At 37.9% G+C, this 13,956-nt stretch overlaps 1 protein-coding gene across 1 annotated transcript; it reads left to right on the plus strand.

Moving 5' to 3' along the window:
* Window positions 1–1,716: 1,716 nt before the first annotated feature.
* Window positions 1,717–12,271, plus strand: SULT1C4 (sulfotransferase family 1C member 4). The gene is made up of 7 exons (XM_045885302.3): window positions 1,717–2,105; window positions 4,940–5,065; window positions 5,874–5,971; window positions 6,480–6,606; window positions 6,821–6,915; window positions 9,732–9,912; window positions 10,810–12,271. Exons 1-7 carry the CDS (start codon window positions 1,937–1,939, stop codon window positions 10,923–10,925), a joined length of 912 nt encoding a protein of 303 aa, XP_045741258.1. The 5' UTR covers window positions 1,717–1,936; the 3' UTR covers window positions 10,926–12,271.
* Window positions 12,272–13,956: the final 1,685 nt, after the last annotated feature.

Here is a 13,956-nt window from a genome sequence, read left to right on the forward strand (position 1 = left end):
TTAAGCAAAAGTGAAATTCCTGATTGCTTGAAACAGAATGGATTCTAAAAAAGCCTAGGGCAAGAAAGATAATCCAACAATAATTCTCTGACATTGATTGGGTGTTCTGCAATTCAATTCAGTTTTGACACTAACTACCTAGAGTTAGTGAAGACCCCAAGTTAAAGGCAAAGTTATTCACAAAACTGCCCTCACTTCAGATGCCACTTCAGATGTCTCCACAAGTCTTGGGGACCATCTGCACTTCTGAGAAACCAGCTATAAATTTGGAGCTTCCCATGACCCCTTAGGTTCAACAAATCACTAGAATGAATGACTTAACAGAACTCGCTGAAAGCACTATCCCTACAAGTAAGAGTTTTATCCTAAAAGATACAGATCAGGAACAGCCAAATGGAAGAGGTGCCCAGGGCAAGTTCTTGATAGAGAGGGAACACAGAGCTGCCATGCCTTCTCCCCATGGAATCTGAGTATACCACCTTCTAAGCACATAAATGTGTTCACCAACTAGGAAACTCCACTGAACTTCAGTGAGCAGTTTTATTGAGGTCTTACCATGTCATTGGCGGCATGCTTGGACTCAGTCTCTAGCCCCTCTCTTTTCGCTGGAGGTTGGAGATGGGACTGAAAATTCTAACCCTCTAATCACCTGTCTGATCTTTCTGGTGTGGCCAGTCTGTCCTCTGAAATTATCTAGGGGGGCCATCAGGAGCTACCTCATTAGCATAAACAGGAATAGTCTAAAGGGACTCATTATGAATAATCACTCAGGAACTTCCAAGAGTTTTTGAAACTCTGTGCAAGGAATCAGAGACAAAGTCCTATATATTCCTTATATCACAGTAAGAGACAAGAAAACTAGGTGGGTGACCTGTAATATTTAGCAGTTAAAAACTAAAAGGAGGAGCACGTGGATGGCTCAGTCAGTTAAGCATCCAACTTTTGATTTCGGCTCAGGTTATGGTCTCAAGGTTCTGAGATCACACCTGGCATAGGGCTCTGCACTCAGCAGAGAGTCTGCTTGAGATTCTCTCCACCTGCCCCTCCCCCAACTCATGTACACGTGTTCACTTTCTTTTTCTCTCTCTCTGTCTAAAATAAATCTTAAAAAAAAAACCTAAAAGGAATCTGGCCTTGTTTTAGAGGTGGCCAGCAGAGAAGAGGTAATGGTTGAAACAGGAGAAGAGAATTCAAGAGGGAACCAGAAATGGTTCCAAGGAAAAAGCAAGGAGTTGTCTGTGTCTCTTTTGCTTTAAATGAGACATGCCTGTTTTGATACTGACACTGTACAGCCTACAAAAGGAAGAGAACCTTCTCTAATAGAGTGTATTTTATTTTACTCTTAAAAATAACAACACTGACCCTTCCAGATATTTGTGCTAGGAGATTCAAATCTAGGACCTTCTTGCCAAGAGCCCACAGAAATTTCCCTTCAGCCTTTCAAGGAAGTTATTCTATATTGCTATCTAATTCCATGAGCAAATTCTCTGTAACTTTTTAATTAGCTTAAAATTCACAGAAGAAACAATTAGTGAATATCTGTAAATTATTTTATGAACACAAAGATGAAAAACCTAAACAACATGGCACTAACTCTTGTTAAACTGACACAGATGAGCAGGACTGAACATGAACATGACACAGCAGCCAGGATTTGGGAGGGCCTCTGGTATTACATCATAGCCTGGATGGGAGGAGGGCTGGAGCTCATTAAGAAAACGCCTGTGTACAAAGGCCTAGACCGTAGTTCCGAGCTTCCTGTAACTTGGGCTGGCAGACCTCTATCTACTTTCCGCCTTGACTGCCGGCCATCCCCAGACTGTCCGGGAAGAACTTGCAGTCTGTTTTGCATTGTCTGTACAATAAATAGAATTCAGCTTTGTGCTGATTGAGCAGTAACATTTTATCTGGAGCAGTACTCTGATTTCTGACACTAATGGCCTTAAACAAAATGGAGGATTTTAAATTTGATGGAACAGAGCGCCTACCTGTCGACTATGTGAAGGGGATTCTGCAACCCACACCTACCTGTGACATGTGGGACCAGATCTGGAACTTCCAAGCCAAGTCTGATGATCTGCTTATTGCCACCTATCCTAAAGCAGGTAGGTGGAAGGGGAAGTGGGGAGGTGAAGAAGAGAAAGGAAGGTGAGTGGGGAAAATATTAATAATGAAATAAAGACTGATCTGGGTTGGAAAATTGTTTACTGGACAGAGTGATATGGCTAAGTCAAATCACTTGTGGAAACTGAAACTACAGAAAAAAAAATTAAAATAATGCACAAAATTTTAAGAATTTAATTCTTCCTATAATGTACATATTTTTTTACTTCCTCAGGAGAGAGTGACTCAAATAGCCAAGAACTAACGGGCTAGATTTGATTTGTTTGTTCCCAATGCAGGCCCTTATTGCAGATCCTGTAAAAAACTGCTTTGTGTGTGTAAGCTAAAAAGGGGATCCTAAGGCTGGCTTGGGGAAGAATTACGGGAGCTTTGGTCCTGCATTGCTGATTTCACCTCAGCAGCCTCCAGAAGCCCTTGTTCAGGGTCTGAGAACTACTCTTTTGATTTCTATCTTCCCTTGTGGTATGTTGTGAACCTACTTCCTTGTTTCAATAATCAGTTTAACAAAAGTTGCTGTAGAAGAAAGACTTCTTGAGTTCAGCCACTGTATCATAAAAATTTCAGGATGAGCAGGGAGAAATAGTTCTCTGCAGATATTTATGCATATCTACATATATACTAAAAATACACTATTCAATTCACACCCAGATTGCATATACATTTGGTTTTTGCAAAATCAAGCTCCCTGTCAATAACTCCTCTTACACACACACAGATGTTCACATCGAAACACACACATGTGCACACACACCAAAAACTCTAAATCTAAGCATTTCTGAGATTGTATGTTCAAACCCCTCTTGAGTCTTTATCTCTAATGATCCTGATAAAAGACTGCCAGCAGGGCGCCTGGGTGGCTCAGATGGTTAAGCGTCTGCCTTCGGCTCAGGTCATGATCCCAGGGTCCTGGGATCGAGTCCCGCATCGGCCTCCCTGCTCCTTGGGAGCCTGCTTCTCCCTCTGCCTCTCTCTCTCTCTCTCTGTCTCTCATGAATAAATAAATAAAATCTTAAAAAAAAAAAAAAAAGACTGCCAGCAGATGGGAGTCTTAGACTCTCATTTATCCATCAGTTTCATATTGGTCCTAATTTTCTAATCTTACTCATCAAGAGCCTGTTCAGGATTAAACTTTCCTAATGTGAACGTAAAAGTAATCACTGGTGAGGATCACATCTCACAGTCTTAATTTTGTCCACAACTCTACTTTATCATCGTTTCAGTACATGTTTACATCATTTAAGTATAATGTTTAAAAATTAATCTTTTCTCCACCTGCCAATTGTGAGCAGTAAGATTTGGTTCATTTAAGGTTTTTAAGGGTTAGGGTTAATAAGGCTTGAATGACCCAAATAACACACTCAAAAAAAAAAAAAATGCTTGCCAGCTAATGTAACATTTAATCATAACTAAAACCTTACCCATTAATAAAAGTTATATTTATTAGAGGGAAGAAGAAATAAGCATAGACAACAAATGTGGTTTACACCTAAATTTTTAAAAAGAATAATAAATACTCTGGGAATGAGCCAAGAGAAAAATATATTATAAAATCACTGATTTCTAGAGGATGAATTGAGGAGTCATTCCATTCATCCCCAAACCTCTAGCAACACGTGAACCTGCCCTAATGTTAGCTGGCATTAAATGGCTGTAAATTCAGAGTGAACACATAAAATCAGTACAAAGAGCTCTCTCTTTGATTAGATAGCTAAAGAAATATTGGTCCTTTATCCTGTAATGAAAGAGTTGGTGCCAGAAATTATTAGAGACCTAACTCATCTAGGATATAAAATGTAATATTTTCATTGTTCCCTGACTTATGCCCTTCCTGTAGGACTAAAAGCACTGAACTGACAGTATGAGAAAAGGCATCCGTAATGAGAGCTGGTGTTAGAGAATATAGGAAGATCAGCCCATATCCAGGATTCAGAGAACCATCCTAAAATTGTCAAACATCTTCCTGACATGGATTTGTCAAAATATCTGGTACAACAGTTCCTCATCAAAGTCTGAAGATTCATTTGGTAGGAACTATATTAGTCTGAATCAGGCAGCACACAGAAACTGACTGAGGCTGGGAGACAGAAGCCATTCTTCCAGTGGCTTCTTGAGTTCAAGGCACTAGGCAGCAAAATGTGTATGGCCTATGCAAAATTTCTATCTGTTGGGAGCTACCATCAGTGTTACCACCTCGGGAAGAATGACCTCTACCTCTCTTCCACCTTCCAATGCGTTTCATCAGCAGAATCTAAATAGTATTCAAAATCTTAGTGGTAAAGAAGTCTAGGGAATATACTTTTTAGCCTTTCAGTCCCTGAGATAAGGGGAAAATTGAGAAACAGTTGAAAATGGATACTAAGTACTAATGATCAATATCAAGCCCAGGTAATAATCATTCATTTGTTCATTCAGCCAACACATATTAAATACCTCCTATGTGGCAGCCACACACTATGCACTTGGGAAACAGTAATCACATAGTGATTACTCTCCAGGAGATTATAATCAGGTGAGAAAGACTTTTCATTCTATCTTAAAACAATGCAGCTACATCAATAGGAAATCCACAAATTAATGGTTGTGACAGGCAAAAAAATGAACTGCATATTTATCAATGTAATATCTACTCCAAATTGCAGCCTTTGTATAAAAAATTCACATTATGATAACACAAGACATAAATAAAAAATGTTTTCTGAATTCCACTATAAACCTAGCTTTAAAATTCAGAGAGATGTTCTAATAAGTATAATCATATTTTAAGAAATGTAATATACTAAATGTCTATGCATCATCATCTTACATGTGGAATAAGGAACAACATGGACTCAGGAAATAGTGGACTTAATACAAAATGAAGGTGATATTGACAAAAGTCAACGAGCACCTACTCATGTACGAATTCCTTTCATCGAATGGATAATCCCATCCATAGCATCTGGTAAGTATCAAATAGCCACACTTGACTAAGGTCTGAAATATACACTTAGGATTTTTGCTATCACATAGCCCTCTCAAAATTCTAGGCATTCGGGGCGCCTGGGTGGCTAGATGGTTAAACGCCTGCCTTCGTCTCAGGTCATGATCCCAGGGTCCTGGGATGGAGCCCCACATCAGGCTCCTGACTCAGCGGGGAGCTTGCTTCTCCCTCTCCCTTTGCCTCTCCCCATGCTCGTGCTCTCTCTCTATCTCTGTGTCTCAGATGAATAAATAAAATCTTTCAAAAAAATTCTAGGCATTAAAGCTGAAAAAAACTAATAGAAAAGACATAAGAATTAATATAAGTACTTTGAAAAACTAGAAAAAAATTAAATTCTAGGCATTCAAGCAACTACTAAGGAATTCTGTGACTTTGCATTTTTTTAAGTATGTCTGGCCATTGTTGTACTCCAGACATTTTCTAATGGAGTTACTGCTTATACAAAAGTAAGTTAAGTTTTTATTCTCCATTAGAAATTAATTTTATTCCACAAGGATGAGTCCAAGTAAAATAATTTCATGGTGGAAGAGTTTGAATTTTTTAGGTTCTTATTTATCTATTTTCTTGTTTGTTATGGTTAAAAACTGTTCCAGCTAAAAAAAAAAAATCATTTATAGGCTAGAAATATTCTCTCTGATCAAATTTACAGTTATGGTGCTCTCACAGATGACTTGAATTGTTCAATTTTTCCTAAAATAGTAATAATGGAAGCAGCAAGATTTTGAAGCAAATAGAAATAGTGGGAAGTGATCAAAAATCAATTTTACAGGTTTGGACCAAGCTAATGAAATGCCCTCACCACGGACTCTGAAAACACATCTTCCCATCCACTTGCTGCCACCATCCTTCATAGAAAAAAACTGTAAGGTAAAAACCAAAAGGAATTCACAGTTTACTCCTTAGAACAACCCTAGAGTGGTCTTCAATTTCCTCTTAAAACAGTTTACTTTTTGGAGCACCTGGGTGGCTCAGTTGGTTAAGCATCTGACTCTAGGTTTCAGCTCAGGTCATGATCTCAGGGTCTTAAGATCAAGCCCCACATCAGGCTCCATGCTCAGAGTGTGGTCTGCTTGAGAGTCTCTCCCTCTCCCTCTGTCCCTCACCTCTCTCTCTCTTTCTCAGAAACAAATAAATAAAAAATCTTAAAAAAAAACTTCCCTTGTTAAAGAACAGAGAGTCTATCTCTTCACAATAATCAATATGCAAATTGATTTGAATCCTTTTCAAGTCCCACAAAAACCAAGATCACAAGAATACAGCATCAGAAAATCTCATCTGTATGGAATGTATCCACTTGAACATAATTTGTATGGATAATAACTACATATAAGTCTAATCCTATTTTTGCTTCTTTCCCTCCTCCTGCCATTCCTAGATAATCTATGTAGCAAGAAATCCAAAGGACAATATGGTATCTTATTACCATTTCCAAAGAATGAATAAAGCTCTTCCTGCTCCAGGAACCTGGGAAGAGTATTTTGAGAATTTTCTGGCTGGGAAAGGTAAGAGAATTCAGCTTTGCTTCCTTCCTTTCTCAAAATCCTCAAACACTCTAAAAGGAAAGAATCATTTCCTTAGAACAGCCAGGGTTCTGCCTGTTTTACTGTGAAGAAATCATCAGTGTGATACTCTCCCTCTCTTTAGAAACTCTCCTTTCAGTGGAATATTTGTTGGGCTTCTGTTATTCATTACCCTGTTTTTCATCCCTCCTTGCAGTGTGCTGGGGTTCTTGGCATGACCATGTGAAAGGATGGTGGAAAGCCAAAGACCAACACCGCATTCTCTACCTCTTCTATGAGGACGTGAAGAAGGTGAGGGGCAATGCTATCTAATGTGTTCCCATTGGACCATAAGACATTTAGGTAATAATATATGGACCCCACTGGGGACTCACAGATTGAAACAGGGAATAGAAAATGCTGCATTTCATTAGCTACTCCTCCATTCATCAAAGCATACATGGCATATCATGAGTTTACGTATCATATAGTTTCATCTCTAATTTCCTGGTGCTCCCCAGAGTATATCCCATATGGTACACCTTTTCCAGATAGGCAAAATATGAGTGATACCTTTTTTCCCCTTTCATGTCTATTTTAAAATTCTGTTTAGAAAGGAAAACATTTTCTAGTACATTTTGGGTTTTTTCATTAGTACTTGAGAAATGTCATAATTTCAAGAAATGGTTTAAGAAGTTAGGGTGTAATGGAAAATACTAATGATTTAGATGAATTCAAGTTCTGGCTTTACCACCTACTGGCAATTATTCTTGGTGAGGACACTTAACATCTTAGAAACTTACTTAATTTCCCTAAATGCAAAAACTAGGTAGTAATATATACTCTGCCAAGATCTAATATGAGGACTAAATAAGATGATGTTCATGGGAGTTACTATATAATATATATTATCATTATACTATATAGTATATATAATGATATACCATCATTATGTTAAAAATGATAATATGATAAATACTATCTATGACTTAACTAAATACAGGGATCCATGAAAATTACAGTCTTTGTTCTTCAATTTATCATTGAAAGCCTTGGTACTCAAAAGGTGGTTCACAGATTAGCTGCATGGGGCTCTCAGAGACCGCATCAGGCCTGCTAAGTCAGAATGTGCACTTTATAAGATGCCTAGGGTATTTATGGGCACATTAGTTTAGATGCACAACTCTTAAGTTCAGTCACTGCTGGGCCTCATCTAGTTGTTTCTACAGAACATCAAAAGAGTGAAACAGCATAATTTTTCTATTTTTTTAGTTGAGATATAATAGACATTTAACATTGTATTAGTTACAGGTGTACAACATGATTTAATATTTGTATATATTGTGACATGAGCACCACAACAAGTCCAGTTAACATCTATCACCACACATAGTTACAGAATTTTTTTCTTGTGATGAGAATTTTTAAGATCTATTTTCTTAGCACCTGTCAAATATACAACACGGTATTATTAACCATAGTCACCATGCTGTACATTACATCCCCAGAATTTACTTACTTTATAACTGGAAGTTTGTATCTTTTGACCCCCTTCACCCATTTTGCCCACCCCAACTGCCACCCCCCACTCCCCACTTCTGGCAACATCAATCTCTTCTCTGTATCTATGAGTTTAGTTGTTGCTTAGATGCCACTCTAGTTTTTTCAAACAGAAAAAGTTGGACATATCCCTATTTTAGTGCAAAGAGTTATCTACTCACAGAATTCTAGATTTAGATACTCAGTTAAATATTGTGGCAGGGAGTTGTATGCTATAAGGGGGGAGTTTCCCTTTCATGAGTAGATATGAGAAACTGAGGAAGCCACAGAAGGAAGGGTGCTATTAAACTCAGAATAGGAAAACTCCATATAGGTGATGCTTGTCTACCATATGTATCATAGCAGTGTCAAAGAAAGATATGTCACCAGGAATGATGCCCTTTTAACAAGGTACATCCTAATGTATTATGAATGCCATGAAGAAACTTTATTGAGCAGGTAGTCTAACCTCAGAGTCCCTAGAGCCCTTTTAAATATTTCTGTGGTCATGTTCTGGAATGTCCCCTGAATAGTCACACAAAGCTCAGTATTCTCACCACTCTTGCTGATTCCTAGTCTATGTGAGGCCAATTAAATTAAGTACTACTTTTGACATAGAAGCTTTTAAGCAGAAGACACAGTTGTCAGGCTAAACCTTTCCACTTTCCTTCCCCTACCACTCCTTTTAAAGGTAGGGACTTCCCATAGCCACAGCTCCTCAGGGTTGTGTGTCCCTCTAATGAGGAGACATTGGAAATGAGCTCCTCTCAGGGATACATAAACACCTGAACATGCTGGGGAGTAGACTTACTAGCCATGGGTGCCTCTTGAGTACCTCATGGGTGCAAAATAGTCATCTCTCATTTTCTTGCTACCATTGACTGCCACCACTGAGATGGTCTGGGACATTTCTATCAATGTCATAAAGAGGAGACACCCTTGTTAAATTGTCTGCCCCTATGCTTCTGCAATGTCTTTGTTCTTATCATCAGTCTATGGACTCTCTCTGATACACATTTGGCTGACCAAGACTCCTCCCATAACTGACTTGCATGGGACACTTGGGCATAGCTCTTAGCGAAGCATTCTCCATGCACTGCATGTCATTGTATAGTGAATGTTTCTCTAATAACACTCAGTTTTTGCTTCCATGTTAGAGCAAGAAAAGCTTAGTAGTTCCAGTTAATAAAAAAGAGAACAATATGGGCCATCATATTAAAATGAATCATTTCTGGATAGTTTGAGTATTTGTGAGAGATTTTTTTTAAGATTTTATTTATTTATTTATTTATTTATTTGAGAGAGAGTGCATGAGAGCAGGGGGATGGGCAGAGGGAGAAGGAGAAAATCTCAAGCAGACTCCACACTAAGCATGGAGCCCAACACGGGGCTCAATCTCACAACCCTGAGATCATGACCTGAGCCAAAATCAAGAGTTGGATGCTTAACTGACTGAGCCACCCAGGTGCCCCTAAGTTTTTTTTTTATTTTAACTCATGATATGTTACTGATTACTATTATTAATTCATTTCAATATTCTTTTTAAACCAATTATCTTATATCAAATCTTCACTTTACTCTCATTATAGAATCCAAAGCATGAAATTCAGAAGGTGGCAGAATTTATTGGGAAAAACCTACATGATGAAATCCTAGATAAAATTGTCCATCACACCTCATTTGATGTTATGAAGCAGAACCCAATGGCAAACTATTCGTCGATTTCTACTAAAATCATGAACCACACTGTTTCTCCATTCATGAGAAAAGGTTTTTACACTTTCTTTTGCCCAATCTTTCACAGCCTTGAGGAAGTTTTCTGTGGCTAAGAAAAATAAGATCTATAACAAATGATTCTGAGAAAAGAAGTAGGAAACCAGGAATGAAATGAAAACAATTAGAGAGTGAGGTGTGAAGTCTACATCCAATTCCTTATCCTCCCTTTCTCTCCAGAGATCTGGCTGACAAGGTGAAAACACAGAATTAAGTCAGATGGGGTAAAGAATCCATTTTATAATGGGTTTATAAGGGCTCTATGCTATCAGTTAGATTTATCCATTCAAAAATACTGAGTGGCTACTATGTGTCAGGCACTGTTCTAGATAATGTTCAGATCAGTGAACAAAACACAGAAATTTCTTCCCTCATGAACATTATATTCTAGCCACAAACAAAATAAACAAGAATACCCAGGATAATAGATGATGGTAAGCACTATGGGAAAAAAACAATCTGCAGAAAGGTAACAGGGATTGCAATTGGAAAATTTGGGGGATCTTCTTTTTTGGTTTTCTTCCTCAAAACTATACCTTGAATTCTCCCACATACAAGCCCTTCTCAGTGGGCCTATAGATGGAAACTACAGGCATAAGCACCTACCACACTTCGATGTGCAAAGAGGGCAGGAGAAAAAGAAATCCCCACAGGCCTGCTGTTTTAATTGTGGTAGTTTCATTTCCCCCATTAATGTGACTCAGTAGGTAATGGGCTCTCCTTGTTCCACAAGTCAGATAAGAAATTCTTCTTCCCTTCAGAATGAAACTGACAGGTTAGCAAGAGGAATATTTTGTCCAATACTGCCCCCCTGGAAAGTAGAGTAGAAATATTCACACAAAAACAGGAGAGTAGAGAAATGCAAACTGACTCTCTCCCACATGACTGTTTCAGGGACAGTTGGAGACTGGAAGAATCACTTTACTGTTGCTCAGAATGAGAGATTTAATGAAGACTATGAGAAGAAAATGGCTGATACCAATATAACTTTCCACTTCCAATTCTCATAAAAAAGAAAAGAACCAAAATTTTTTAGTTTGTTACCTAATTTATTGGTAATAATCAATAAAACTTTATTACCCAGACCACATGATACTGGATTCAGGTTCTCAGACTAGTTGATTATTGTGTTTGCTTTTGTTCACTCTTAAAAAAGTAGGGATAAAGCTAGCAGAGTTTGGGGGCAAGGTGGAGAGTGAGAGCAGGATGGCAAAGTGGAAGGAAGGAAGTTCAATAATTACTGTTACAATCATGATGGCATCATTGTTGATTATCACTATATTTAAGTTTTCTACAGATCATGTGTTTGTTGACATATTTTAAATGCTTCATTCCTTATATAAAAAAACACTAAAGTTTTCAGAGTGAGTGTTGGTTCAGGCTAACTTTCCAATGCATCACTAAAATATATAGATAGTGATTTTCTCCCAGAAATTTCTTGGTAGCCAAGTAACCATCAAGTGACTCTGTTTCCCCATGAAACTTTCCAATTCACCTCAGTGTTCTTACTATAATACATCTATCCCTATCTCTTACCACATCGTATATACTTAAGTCTCTCTCTCTCTCTCTCTCTCTCTCTAGCCAATGCTATGATTGAGTCTTGGAGTCATATCTCGACTCACCTCCTTCCAGTGCATCCACAGCAATATCTGTCAGTTTTACCTGTACAGAGTCTCATTTGTATAGTCACCCTTCTAGTTCAGAAAACTTTTACCTCTTGTCCATACTAGTATAAGCTTCATAACTCATTTCTCTGTTTCTTGTACATCTACCAGGGTTACTTTCCTAAAACAAGATTTTGATTATATTTCTCTTTAGCTCTAAATAACTTCAGTGATTCTGAATTTTTACTGCCTGAAAGATAAATCCCATGCTTTTTAGCTATCAATTCAAAGGCAGCTATAATGGTATGATATGGTGGAGCTCATCTTCTAAACCACTTTCCTAGCTTAATTTCACCTTCTAGACCACCTCCACGCTTCAGCAAATAAGCCTACTCACTGAGACCTGATCACATCTTGCAAGTTCCTATCCTACTAGTTTTATTTTCACCATGTCTCCATCTGAAATTTCCTTTCCTTTCTTTCTACCTATCCAAAACATATAATAATGCTTCAATGACCAGCACGAGTGGTTCATTCCTCCTGCAAATACTGAAAGCTGAAGAGAGCATTTGCTTTTCTTTTTTTTTTTTAAATCATCATTAGTTTTTGATGTAGTGTTCAACAATTCATTAGTTGCTTATAACATCCAGTGCTCATTACAACACAAGCATTTGCTTTTCTGAAATCCTATACACTTGGTATAATTATTTTGTGATTAAGATTAAAGTATATTATATATCTTGCATGTATATATTGTCTCTTTTATGCTTATTAAAATGTTTGGTTTTTTCTCCAAGATAGAAATATTGTATATATTTCACTGCACATCAAACAAAATATGACAAGCACAAAAATTAGTAACTGAAAGAACATATCAGTCAAGGAAATTCTAAAAAGCTAACTTTTTATATTTTAAGTAGTCCCTATAACAGCTATCATTTATAGCTGCTGTCCAGTATACTAGTTACTAGCCACATGTGGCTATTTAAATTAATTTAAACTAAATAAAATTCAGTTACTCATTTTCACTAGTTAAATTTCAAGTGCTCAGTAGCCACATATGTCTAGTAGCTATCACTTGGACATTAAAAAACATTTCTATCATCAGAGAAAGTTCCATTGGATAAGACATTTTATTTTTACAATCCTTTGAATATGGCATTATTATCTCAATGAGAAAACTAAAACTAAAGTTCAGAGATATTAGTTAAGTTACTCAAATAAGAAATATTGGCATTTAGTTTCAAACATAGCTCCAATGGTTTCCAAATCTGCATTTTTAACTGCTAAAAATAGAGCCTCTTCCTTCCTGTTCCTGCCACTGTCTAATCACAGGGTCATTATGATCACCGCTAACTAAAGGCTGCTCAACTCAGACCCCAAACCAAAACCAACCAGACCGGCATCAAACTGTCAGCCATTCCCCACCTTGACCAAGTGAAGCTTAACAATAGTCTCCTGAATAGCTAAAGCATTCCCAATATCTACATGCTCTGAATTAGACAGAGCCCTAAGCCGACAGTAGCCTCCCACTTGACATCCACCACATGTGTCCAGTCTGAAATCTGTCCTTTATACCTTTATATCTCTAAGGTTCCCCCTGAAATTGGGTAAAATTTCTGCAGGCCCTTATCTGAATGCAGTGCCTTCTGTGGCTGTGTTAGTTCTCCCCTCCCAAAGCACCACTCCCCCAAGACACCAAAATCCATGCCCTGCCCTGCTGCCTCACATAGACAACTCAGGAGAAGGGGTCTTGTGTTCAGCCCATGGATCTTGGACTTTTGACCTTGCACTCAAGCTGCTATCTCTTACTTTCCTCCAAACCACCTATATAATCTTGGCAAGCATAACCAACCTGTATATTTTGGTAACTTAGCCCTAGCCCCAAAAGACCAACTCAAACTGGACTTAACTTGGCCTCTCCCCTTCAGTCTTTCAAAACTAGTGATTAGCATAATATATTCTAGATCTAGTCAACATTATTTCCATTTCAGCAGAAAATTACAATAATGCATTTAGGCCTTGTAATCCTTCTGGTACATAGAATCTACCAATACAGAGTGCACATTCTGTGTTGTTTTGTTTTGTTATGTTTTGTTTGAGGGAGAGAGAGTATGAGGGAGGGTCACAGGGAGAGAATCTTTAGCAAGCTCTACACCCAGCATGAAGCCCAACATGGAGCTTGATCTCACAACCCTGAGATCATGACCTGAGCCAAAATCAGGAGCTGGACGCTCAACCAGTGGAGCCACACAGGCACCCCGCACATTCTGTTTTAGCACATGTGAGCAATAACCTTTAACTCCTGTGAAGGAGTATTAGGTTTGAATCAAGAAAATATTAAAGAAAATCAAACTACATGTATAGAGAAGAAAGAAGTAAAATAGCTCAAAAAATCAGTATTATAATTCTATATAAAACATTAAAAAGAACA

Source organism: Mirounga angustirostris, unplaced genomic scaffold (assembly GCF_029215605.1).
Source record: "Mirounga angustirostris isolate CCGP_5_RB_7025 unplaced genomic scaffold, mMirAng1.0.hap1 SCAF_10, whole genome shotgun sequence".
NCBI lineage: Eukaryota > Metazoa > Chordata > Mammalia > Carnivora > Phocidae > Mirounga > Mirounga angustirostris.